Source organism: Emys orbicularis, chromosome 1 (genome assembly GCF_028017835.1).
Source record: "Emys orbicularis isolate rEmyOrb1 chromosome 1, rEmyOrb1.hap1, whole genome shotgun sequence".
Taxonomy (NCBI): Eukaryota; Metazoa; Chordata; order Testudines; family Emydidae; genus Emys; species Emys orbicularis.
This window is the reverse complement of record NC_088683.1, coordinates 30,281,498-30,294,186: the sequence shown is the minus strand read 5'-3', so window position 1 is coordinate 30,294,186 and position 12,689 is coordinate 30,281,498. Positions and strand designations below refer to the sequence as shown.

The following is a 12,689-nucleotide window of genomic DNA, read 5'->3' as shown; positions in this document are numbered from 1 at the left end:
GTCAATGACCAGTTTTACCAGTAGGATGACTGCAGACTTCCTCAGTGAATTGATCTGAATCACTGAGCATTAGCACACTCCTCCTAGATATTTTGGAGGCAAAAGGGGCTGGGGGGGGATGTTTTCAATCTCTCTCAACATAAGGACTCTTCTCATCTTCCCATTTTCAAAATGTTCCCATCCCCAGTAGGGTGTTGTACACCTGCACTAACTTGCACCTACCCACTCTTTATCTTCCCACTTCAGCACCCCAGTATCTGCTTTTCCCTTTCTGCCTCTTATCTAATTTGAGGGGAGGAGGCAGGATCCAGCTGTAGGGAGAAGCGGGGTACATTAGAAGGCCCACCCTAGCAGAGAGCGTAGGTCTGTTGCTCATACAGCCACATCTTCCCCCCCCCCCCGTTTCCAGCACATCACACCCTTAGTAGCCCCAAAATAACCAAGGAAATTGGCCAGATGCCAAGTAACACCTGAGAACTGCCTAACTTGCTATGGGTTAAATGTTACATTATTGATGATTATGCTAATTATGGTTTAGTGTTGAATTTTTAAAAGCACTTGGCGTAGGCCTAATTCTGTTCATATTGAAATCTGAGATAAAACTTCCTTTAACTTCAGAGGGAGGAGAATTAGGCCCACTCTGAGCACTTAAAAAAATACCACCCTTAGAGACTTCCAGACAAGGATTTATAAACTAGCCTTGCAATGCTTCTTCCAGTTGGTATTTCTCCACTTTTCAGATGTAGGAAAGCAGAAATTAAATGACTTTCCCAAAGTGTTGAGCTAAATCTGGGGCAAATCAGAGAGTAAATCCAGCACTCCTGGCTTCTAGCTGTTTCATTGCACTGCATGTATTCATAATACTTGATGAGGATTTAAAAGTTCACTGCCTTTTGGAACGCTGAGTCATGTTCAGATAGACACTAAACAACATTTTGGGTGCAAGAGGTGAGAACAGGTAGCTGTAGTTGATCAGTAGTGGCAGGCTCAGTAGATTTGAAGGAGAGGAAGGAGGTGACTTAGTGGATAGGTCAAGAGAAGCAGTTTCAAATGTAGAGTGCAGCAAAGAGGGGAGATACAAAGTCGATAGGATATGAGTTGAATGCAGGACGAAACAACTACTGAGAGCTCTGCATTGGCTTGACATTTAATATGGGCTCCTGAATTTGGTATAGAAGGGATATATGTGGGGGCTGTGATATGCGTGCTAAGAGAGGAAATATTTGGTTGCCGTGTTTTAAATTGGAGAGCGAGGTGGTGAGAGATGTGTATGCTATCAGCTGTTGCCCAGGCTTTCTGAATTGCCACAGTGCTTGTTTGGCAAAGAAACATCAGATTATTGGATTTTGATTTCTTACTGAGGAAAGGACTTTTTCTTGGAGGGTGAGTGACCATTCCTGCCTTTGCAGCCGCTTCACCCAGTAGCCACTTTCTTCTCGATGTTAACCCTACTACTTTGAGGAAGCAGTTAAGACATGAGTTACTAGACATGTTACGCTTGGTGCAGGTGATCACAACAGGCACTAGCGCATTCTAAAGAAAACCTTTACAGGCAGTTGTGTACAAATACTAGGGGCCCTTATAAAGGGATCAAATGTGTGAATTGTCAGCAGCATATGGCAGCTAGCAGGACAGTACAATGGCAGGGCAGTTTTTGGGGAGGAAGAGTCAGGGGGAGATTGGAGAAGTCATGCAATCCTTTGGTCTTTTTGGATCAATTAACTGTCTCCAGATAAAGAGTGGCTGTATACAGGAAATTTCCTAAGTAGTATTTATGCACAGATTTTTAGAATCTTTATTCTCCAGGTTACACTAACATGCAAGTGAGGATAGAGGCAACTAAATAACACCGCTTCACTGCAGAACAGTTTGTCATAGAAGCTGCCTGATGTATCTTGAAGAGGAAGAGAAAGGTGCAGTCATATAGACTTGCCTGTTCGCAAGCAAGGAAGGCACATATATCACTTTTGCCTTTAGATTTCTCAAACAGATCTATAATTTCAAGGGCTGTCGATTAATCGCGATTAATTGCAGTGTTAAACAATAGAATACCAATTGAAATGTATTACATATTTTGGATGTTTTTCTACATTTTCATATATATTGTATTCTGTGTTGTAATTGAAATCAAAGTGTATATTATTTTTGTATTACAAATATTTGCACTGTAAAAATGATAAACAAAAGAAATAGTATTTTTCAATTCACCTCATACAAGTACAGTAGTGCAATCTTTTTGTCGTGAAAGTGCATATAACTGTACTCAAAAACAAAACAATGTAAAACTTCAGAGCCTACAAGGACACTCAGTCCTACTTCTTGTTCAGCCAATCGCTAAGACAAACAAGTTTGTTTACATTTACAGGAGATAATGCTGCCCTCTTCTTATTTACAGTGTCACCTGAAAGTGAGAACAGGTATTTGCATGACACTTTTGTAGGAGGTGGTATATTTTGGTAACACTTTGAGCCCCACAGAGTAACACACTCGTTCATCCTGGAGGGATCTAGCTTTCAATCATAGGAGGTAGGCCTTATCACAACACAATTCAGGACCCCCAAAGCTTTGAGTCTGTTCAAAATCAGGCAAAATATGGTCCTCCATCTTTAGCAAGTACAATGGGTAAGGAGGAAAGATTTGCTGCCTACTGTGTTGAAGTGGCTTATTCATTAATGTCACTAGATGGAAGCTGAATTCAAAATACTCTCTGCTCCCCAGGCCTGGTTGACTAAAATTGCAGGTCCATGTGATGGGATGTGGTGTTCACATTAACACTCTATACAGAGTTGGTTTTTGTTACACTTCTGACTTACTGCTTGTGTCTTTGGTGATGCTCTGTTTAATACAAGGATATATGCAAAGGAGATTTCTGTGAGATGCTGCAAACAGCTTTTCCAATAACCATTCCAGAGGGGGGAAATGTTTTGGTCTCTCTGCGCACTGAGGGAAGTGAATGTCAGATCGCACCCTTAGTTCTAATATCAGAATTACACTCGGGTGTTGGTCAAGTGAGCTTCACCTTTCCTATTAATTGCTCTAGCAGTGTGTATAAAATATCTTCCCCACTCTTAGGGCAGGTCTACACTAACCCCCAAATTTGAACTAAGGTACGCAACTTCAGCTACATGAATAACGTAGCTGAAGTTCGAAGTACCTTAGTTCGAACTTACCTCAGTCCAGACGCGGCAGGCAGGCTCCCCCGTCGACTTCGCGTACTCCTCTCGCCGAGCTGGAGTACCGCAGTCGACGGCGAGCACTTCCGGGTTTGACTTATCGCGTCCAGACAAGACGCGATAAGTCGAACCCAGAAGTTCGATTTGCTTGCCGCCGAACTAACGGGTAAGTGTAGACCTACCCTTAGTTTATGTGCTTTCCGCAGTGGCCTGGCACAAGAGGTTGATGTCTTAATTTATTTTGAGATTGTATATACTAATTCTTTGTACTATAAACACTACTACACATGCATAATATGGCTGAAATATTTATAAGATTTTAATAATGTTAGAATGATAGTGTTACAAATAGAAACACAAAAGTTAGTCTCTTAGCAACTAAGGCCCCAATCTCACAAACACTTTATGTGGGTGCTCATTTTTACATATATATCAGTAAGTCACATTGATGTCTACAGGGCTACTCATATATAAAGTTGAGCAGTGCATACGTGTTTGCAGGATCATATAGAAGTTTACATCTGACAGTGTAACTAGTATACATGTGTGTTCAGCATTTCTTCTTGAAAGATCTTATTTCACATTCACTGAAACAAAGTGGTATCTGTTACAGGATCTCCTTCATACGGTCTTCAAGAACGGAAAGGTAATGAAGTCTTACTCGTTTGACGAAGTAAGGAGAAATGCCAGACTGAAGGACAATGAACTAGAAGTGGCACCTCATTAAGTTTAATTCCATGTCTCTCTGTGTAATGAGTATGTACTGCATAGCTGACGAGTTTGTTGTACAGATCTGTGTGTTTGTGTTTTATGATACATTATAGCCAAATTATTTGTTGGTTTATGGACATACTACCTTTTTTCTTTCCTTTTTTGCACCAGTCTTTAGAAAAGATGAAATTAGGAAATGGTACTTAAAATGTAAAATCTATTTAATGCTGAAGTGTGCTTTTTAGGGCCCTTTGCCAGTAGTGATTCAATCTGGTATTGATCTTTTCACAAATGAGACAGAGCAGAGAAACATTTTTATATGGAATAGAATATCACAAAATGGATTTACATAAAATTATCATGATTACTTTGTTTATATTTAACTTGTATTTTTGTACAAACAAGATTGTGTAAAATATATTTAAAGTTTCAATAATTAAGTCTTTCCAACTTTTCATGATTTTTATGAGCACAGACTTTCAAGAAAATATTTTGGAGGAAAAATCATTGCCTTTTGTCCATTAATCAGCAAATAAAAATGGCCTTAAAGTTTCTTGTGACATTGTACCATTTTGAAGGTTAAATCAGGACTTGTACCTACTTAAGACCCATAGAATTGCTGACCTCATTGTTCCTTGTAGTTATCTGTAGTAGTCATTCTACATTAAAGAAAATTACTGTTCTTGCTGGAATCTTTAGGTACTATAAGCGTATAGGCCTAGCTAGCAGTGTATGGTATGTAAATGGAATGCCAAATTTGAAAGAATTCTCTACTGCAACTTGTCTCTTGTCAAGTATAGTCCACTTGGCATATGCACCTCAATATTTTAAGAGTAAAGTTTTTAAGAGATATCCTCTTCCACTACAGAATATACGTGTAAAATACTGATAAATATGGAAGCGGTGTATTTTAAAGTAATTATACTTCTGGGTTTATTTTTCATATATTGTAAGTGACATGACTTTAAAGTGAAATACTGGACTGGGTAGTGCACTTTTTTACTTTTTGTATTTTTTTTCATTGATTTGCCTTTTATCAGACTGGATGTTAAATTGTATAAATATGTTTAACTATTTTTTGTTAAACAACTTTAATAAAATATTATGCTAGACAAACTTCTTTTACATGAATCCCCCCACGGGGGACATGATACAGAGGGATAATTGTGAAAACAAAATATATGAAAGGTACTTTTTAGTCAGCTGTGCTTGATTTTATTCACTCTCTGCATATGCTTGCTTGAATACCTGCTGGAGGACAAAGCTGTCAGTGATTTTGTTTGACAAACCATAGCAAGTTTTCAGATATTTGACTGTACTGTAGGGTGGCTCTTATGAGAAAATGAATCCCTCCTTTTTTAGAAAAGCAATGGTTTCTGTAACGTTATCCATGCTAAAGAGTAACTATGTCACTGACCATTGTACAGGTGTTGCATTTGGTTCTGGCTGTAATGTATTAGCAAGTGATGTTACAGGGCAAATGGTTTAGAAGAGATCAAACAATTTAGACCAACCACAAATAATACAAAACATACTTTTATTTGAAGGAAGCTTAAAAAGCCATACTTTATTGTTCTTACTGTCACACCAAAAAGGGCCACATCAAAGAGCTTGTAATGTTTCCGGGATGTTTCCGGGATATGAAGTTAAAACACTTAAGCCCAGTCGCAATAGTTTGTTTTATTTGTTTAAATTTTTTTTTCACTCTTACTGTATGTGATTATACACTTTGGTGATGTATCGTTTCAAAAAGTAGAGTTTTAGTAAGATGATAAACACTGACCTTTCACACCCGGATCTGCATTCTATTGCAGTTACCCATATTGTTCATATTTGGTCAGGAAAGATTTTAACTCCAGAGATAGAATTAGTAACAGTTAAATAGAATAGAGACTTTCACTCCTCCATATGATATGTATTAGAGAATTTTATGATGTATGGTTTAAAAAAAACAAACTGCTTTCATCCTGTACCAATAAAGATTTTGATAACTATTGACTACCCATAACTGATATTTTTGTAATTAAAAGCTGGGGATATGCTGTGAAAGCACTGTTTTTCTTTTTGTCTGCCATGAAGTACACAAGTGACTGTTTGATATTATATCTAGATTTCAGTTTATTTGGGACTTTTCTATGAGTTCCCTAAGCTGTGCATGTCACTTTCAGAAAGTCGTGTCATTCATTTTAAAATAATGTTAGTACTTTAATCACCTGGTGCTAGTCAATCCTCAACTCTTGCCACCAAGTGATTGGCAGTTGACATCCCAGACACCAAAGGGTTGATAGTGATGTCAGATATAACCTATTACCGTGCTTGAACCTTACAATATCGTAATTCTTCCATACTGAAGCAAACAGCATGTTTGGGTTTGCTTTAAATAATTAGATTTGTAGCCATTGAGATTTTAATTATCCCCATTTAATTATAGTACAGTGTTTGTATTTAAAAATAGGAGTTGGACGTTTTGTGTTAATACTCTAAATAATTTATTTGTAACCAGTATTTAGCATAAGAAATGGATTTTATGACTATTTTTTCCTGAGATGCATGGCTATGAAACTGATGCTAAATCTTTTTGTAACAAGATCCATCTTAGAAGATCTGAGGAGAAAATAGAAAAGTATTTATTGTTTTATTTGCCAAAATTCAAAACGTAAAGTTTAAACCATTTTTCTAGTTTTACATTCCTCCTTAACTTGTTTAGTGGAGAGTAAATATTCTTCACTTAAATCCTATGTTAAATGTACTCAACATCAAATACAAATATGTAATAAAATGGAAATAAAGTTTAGTTCTGGTAGTGAAACACTAATATCCTTTTGACTTTGTTTTAAACCTGTGATGTTGGACATCAGATTTCTTCCACGTGCACTCATTGCCAGCAGTTTGGACAGAATGAAATTGAGGTGCCATGATAATCCGCTATATAGGATAACCATACAAAGTGAACAGTTTACATAAGTGATACTCAAACTGAGGCTCGCAAGCCACAAGTGGCTCTTTAATGCATCTTCTGCAGTTCTTTGCAGAACATGATATTAAAACGGTGTGATTTTAATTATTAACCAATCAGGATGCTTTTACTACATTATTAACCAATTGTAATTGATAAAATAATACTTGGTCAGTCATTTTGCTGTGAGGATTGTATATATAATATATCTAAATAGTAAATGAAACCATGAATTTGCAGTACTCTGGCTCTTTTGGGTAATGTTTATAACTAATTTGGCTCATGAACCGCTGAAGTCTGAGTATCACTAGTTTACATTTCTGTATTAGACTTTAAAACACATTCTGGAAGGAGGTGGGGCGGGTTACATGCATCCCATGTTTGTTACAGGACTTGAGCAAATCCCTACTGTAGCACCTTATTCCACGTATAGGTTTTATATGTACAGTACTTGAACCTGGACCACTCTTCCATGATCTTGATATACAGCCGCCAGAACACTAGATATAAAAACCCCAAGGGCTTATCACCCTTAATATTTCACACAATTCTGAGTCAAGTGAATGTCCTCTCCTTGGGACTTGACAGTTTCAGAATAAAGCTGCTGAAAAACTTGTTCAGAAGCACATTAACCATCCCCATCAAAAATGTAATGTAAATGCTTATGGGGCAAAATGCTTATTGCCAGACCCTTAAATTAAATGCGTTAAGTATAACGTTTTCATAAATATGAAAGAAAATGTCACTTTGGAATCCCCTGTGCCCTACCTGCAGAAGCTTAAAGAACTGGTGCGCATGCCCTGTGATTACAAGCTCTCTTAATGAGGCTGTACAGAATTTTGAAAAGGGGCAGCCCTGATCTTAGTGACTTCTCTGGCCTACAGTAATGGGCCGCTTATGGTTAGACATTTCAGTCTTATGAGCATGGTTTCTCAAAAGAATATATGTACTATGTACTGTAGCTAGGTCCATACAGCTGACTGTCTTGGTAAGCTAGTTAAGCCATCCCATTACAATGCTCCAGGCTTCTGATTCCATCATAGTCCCATTTTATGTGAGTTAAGTTATTACTTGTTCCCAGATATGTAAAGTGTTCTTTGTGTTGTGTCCTCATAGAGTAGCTTGTGATTCACTGTATGAAGGAGACTCTCAGAAAACTTCTAACCTAAAATAGCCCTAAAAATGGATGTGCTTTTTCCCTGTCCCCCAGCCCTGACATAAAATATAAAATAGTACCTAGATTGAGCTGCTTAAGGTAGGAACCTTGTCTATTTGTCAAAGTGTCCATTACATACTATATTAATGATTAAGAATAATAGTGTCATACATGCCTGGGGTATAAATGGTAGCAAAAATCAGCTGAGTCACTCTATTTCTGATTTATACCCTCCCTTTTATTGGGAGGAGGTAATAAGTGGAGTGGGTCAGTTGAATTATAGGGGCATTAAACCAATTTTAAAGTAAAGCTATAAAGAGCATAATGAATATACAGTTTAAGAATTAAGACGGTTGGCTGGTTTGTTTTTCTAGCCCCTGTGTTTTTATGAGCCCTGCAGCGCCAGAAAGGCTCATGTAAATTTATATACAGTTGCAACAGTGACTTAAGAACCAAAACTAGACCCCAGAGCCTTCAGATTGGAGCACTTCATGGCTTCAGTGCTATAGCAACAAGAGGTCACCTCTTCAGTGTATGACTCAAGCCAGGTGCATTTTTCCAAGAGGAGCAAGGCTGATGCAAAGTCAGCTATGGAAGCTCCTGCAGAAATGGGATGGCTCAGCTGCTGTTCTCAGCTTGTCCATTGCAAGCCCCTGGCTGCACTGTTGACAAAAGCAACCAAAGAGCCTCTTCGTTGCCAATTAAGACTTTGAGGAAAACACCAGGCCAGAGACCAACCATGACGCACAAAAATGGAGATCAGAACATCATAATCTGTGTGACTTTTTACTTCTAGGAAGCACCTGGCTTATCACTTTGGCCAAGAAGAAGGAAATAAGTGGATCTGGGTAACAGCTTATGACTGTCTAAAGCTGTATGGCCGCCTTAGCACATATTTCCTGAAAGATCTCCACCCTATTCCTGTTTCATGTACCCTTGCTTGAGTCCCACATCTGTAGTAACAGGCTCTGCCATTTACAAGGCTGCTAGCATTTCTAGACTCAAAATTGAGTCCATTGTAATGCTAGCTAACAAATGGGTATTGGAATTATTCTCTGTGCAAGGAGGCTCCATTCCAGGGAGGTGTTTGGGGGTCAGAGAGATGTGTGGATTGTGGGGTTTTATATTCGTGTCATTGCAATGGGGTTAATAACTGGCCATTTTTTTTCCTTCCTATTTTCAGGTTTATTTAAACTCATTCAGGGTGAACTGCCCGCCGTGTGTGTGGTGTTGCTGACTCCCTTACACTGTAACTGTTGCTCCAGTTAATGTGCGTGGGCTACTCTTGGTTTCCCTGTGATGTTTCCTGGGGGATAGAAAACCTGTATTCAGGTTGTGAAGGTTGCATCTCCATGTGGAGGTATGATACATTCTTCAGACCTGGAGAACCCCAACAGAGTCCTATAGACCCACGTCTCCTGCTTGAAGCCTGAAGATCGTCTCCTGAAAGACTGTCCTTGCCCAGAGAGACTGGGTAGAATCCCTATGAGGGAGACATTGCACTTAAGAGTATCTATATCCACTGTCTCCCAAGGCACATAATGACAAACTCGTATGACATCTTTAGCCTCATTCCTCTTTATAAGGAATATGTATCAGATGTACTGTAATTGCAGTTGTGAGCACTAAGCATTCTGTTCAGTCAGTTTTCCTCCCCTTACTGATAGCACAGTTAACCTCTCTTAGTGATTTTTAAATGGCCCATCAGGGGCTGGACTGATGAAATATGAAAACTTCCACCTATTAGGTCACCAATTTAAATCTAGAATGTTAAGGTAGTTATTAGAAGTTTTCATGGGACAGCTGTTTGGTTGCCTGTATGAAAGGGGATGTGGTCTTGGTCCATTTTGTCATGGATAAGTGTTCACACAAACCCATACCACAATTAGCAAAACTTGGAAAATGAGCTACTGTCATATCTGGAGGTGGTCCTTCCAGAACATGGATAAGCCATTTCAGCTCGGTGATGTGAGGAAACTTCTGCTGTTACTAAGAATATCAGTCTCTAAAATTTCCATTCCTGCTCCCCCTTCCCAAACATTAAATTTTCTTTCTAAAAGTAAGTATTTTCTTTAACCAAGGATGTGTATGTGTCAAGGAGTTCCAGGTTACAGTTTTCTAGGTTTGCCCCTTGGAAAGAATAGAGCTGAAGTGTTCTTGTCTCCGGGGTGGAAGTTCTCCAGTCTGCAGAAGATGTCACCTTAGTTTAAGCATAAGATATTAATTTCCAAATTTTCCAAGAGGATCAATTGCTGGTCTGAGAAACCTTGCGAGTACGTGTGTCTCTACACTAGAAAAGAGGGCTGAGAGAAGGTTAGGGTGTGTTTAACTAACCTTGAACTAATCAGGACCTTTCCCCTAACATTGGATGTATTCCTATGCCTTTTACCTCAATTGAACTGGTTGAAGTCTACCCTAAACTTTCCCCTAGAATATGTTTGGACCTGCTCAACTGATGTCAAAGATGTTTTAATGTGTCCACACTAGGAAAAAGGTGGTAATTGGTTAACACACCCTGATCTAAACTTGACCCATTTTTTTTCAAGCCCCCTGTAGATACTCGTTAGTTTAAAAAAGACAGTGCTAAACTGCATTAATAATACCATTCTTCCCGAATATTTTGGTTACCCCTGAATTAGTTAACCTCTCTCACTGATTAGCCTTCTAAATGATGTTACTTCAGGACAATCATCTGTCTTCGTAGCAGTCATAATTCTCCACAGGGCAAAGAGGAAAGTTGCACCTATGTATAAGATTCTGCAGTCTTTTCTTCTGCAGACAAAAGCAAATGTTTAAGTTAAAATGAAAGAGAAAGCTGACCCCATGCCTTGCTAAGGGGCAGATGAATGTGAGAGACTGGAGATACCAAGAGGAGTTTGCTGTCTTTATATAAACTCACTCATCCTCTTTGTGTAAAAATAACTTTTAAAAAAATATATTAAAACAATGTTAAATTTACAGCCATTCTAGAACATGACAAAACTTCCCTGAAGACTCCTGCATTCATTTCCTAAGTGGGCACTTCCTGAGTTACAAGATCTGGGCCTGACCCTGCAAACCTTACAGAGACACACAATCCCATCAGTCAGTTGGATGCTTGTGTGAGTAAATACGTAAGGGCTGCAGGATTGGGCCTTCTGTGAGTAGGGAAAGTATTAAAATGCCTCTGTATGTTAAATAGCTGCTCTCACTGAAGCCAATAGTAAAACTTGTCTTCATTTGGACCCACAATGATATCAACTCTATTAACAGCGATGGAGACTACCATTGTGACAGTTGTATCTTAAGACAAGTTATGCATATTCAGCTTTTGACCCATTCTTTACAGTAAATATTTAATTCTCATGTACTGGAACTAATTCCAGGGGTTTTCCTCTGTTACAATGGGTTCCTGCCTACAGGCAGGTTAAGACAACACCCTGCAGTATGCCAAAGGAAATCTACTTTCCAATGAATACAGAAGGTGACTGCACAGTTTGTAATGCTGTTATTGCGCTTCCATTGCCCATAATCACAATGCTTATGTGTTAAAAGATAGTGGTGGTGATGCAGAGCATTCTGTATGACTGCGGTAAAGGTAATTCTGTCAAGGTGTGTATTGACCTAAGACAGGGGTCGGCAACGTTTGGCATGCGGCTCACCAGGGTAAGCACCCTGGCGGGCCGGGCCAGTTTATTTACCTGCTGACACGGCAGGTTCGGCCGATCGCGGCCCCCACTGGCCGCAGTTCACCGTCCCGGGCCAATGGGGGCGGCGGGAAGCCGCGGCCAGCACATCGCTCACAACACCTCTGCTGGAATCTGGTATTTTCTTGTACCTGACTTTTCCCTTGGTCACTAGCCTCTTACAATAATCTAGAGTCCTTATGATTCACTGGCAGCCAAGTTTGATTTGCCCTTACAAAGATTTTAGAAATCTTTCTTTAAATCAAGAAAACACAGGATGATGTTGACCATTTGATCTTGCCATGTTTGACTCTTAGTTCTTTGAATGGTAGATGTTGCATTGTGATTAGCACTGCATTTTCGGGGTTGGAGGAGGGAATCTTATAAAATGTCTCATTTAAAATACTGCACAACTTAATATGCTGCCAGTCCACACTCAGAATCTTGTCTTTCTTTGCATTTGCAGTAGGGCTATATGAACGTTTGTGAACTCCATTATGTTTCAGGGGCTCTACTTTGTATTATAACCTTCAATTTGGAGTGTGAACATCATGTTGTGTTGCAACATCCTTTGTCAAAGCAATGTTGAAAAGATGTCAGTGGTTATCCACTGCAGCTAATGAAGTTCCCAGTCACCGTGACCTTTCATGCCACTGATCTTCAACTTCAGCAGCCAAGAGAGTAAGAGTGCCCCTGCACAATGGTCTTCCCACTTTAAAAAAAAAAAAAAAAGCCCTTGCTTACTGGCATTCAGGCATCACTAAGACAGACAGTTCTGTGGCGATAGGCGAGTGCTGAAGTGACAAGTATAGCTGAACACTGGGAATCATAGTCATAAACCTGCATGCAGGCGACCTGGGACGCCGGTCGCTCAGACTTGAATCCTGGGCAGCAAGGATGTTCGGCAACACCCCAGCTGACTGAGCAGCCCTTGTTCAGGCCAGCACTGCTCAGCCAAGTAAGGGAAGGGGTTAGAAAAAGTGCCCTAAACATTGCCTCCCACCTTTAATCTGGCCAGGTCACTGCAA

The 12,689-nt window shown here is 39.4% G+C and overlaps 1 protein-coding gene across 1 annotated transcript in view; it reads left to right on the top strand.

The window, feature by feature from the left end:
- Positions 1 to 4,924, top strand: part of NAMPT (nicotinamide phosphoribosyltransferase) — a 55,830-nt gene extending 50,906 nt beyond the window's left edge. Inside the window, exon 11 of the mRNA XM_065408671.1 lies at positions 3,787 to 4,924. Within this exon, the coding sequence (XP_065264743.1) occupies positions 3,787 to 3,900 (114 nt within the window). The 3' untranslated portion in view covers positions 3,901 to 4,924. The remainder of the gene's footprint in view (positions 1 to 3,786) is intronic.
- Positions 4,925 to 12,689: the final 7,765 nt, after the last annotated feature.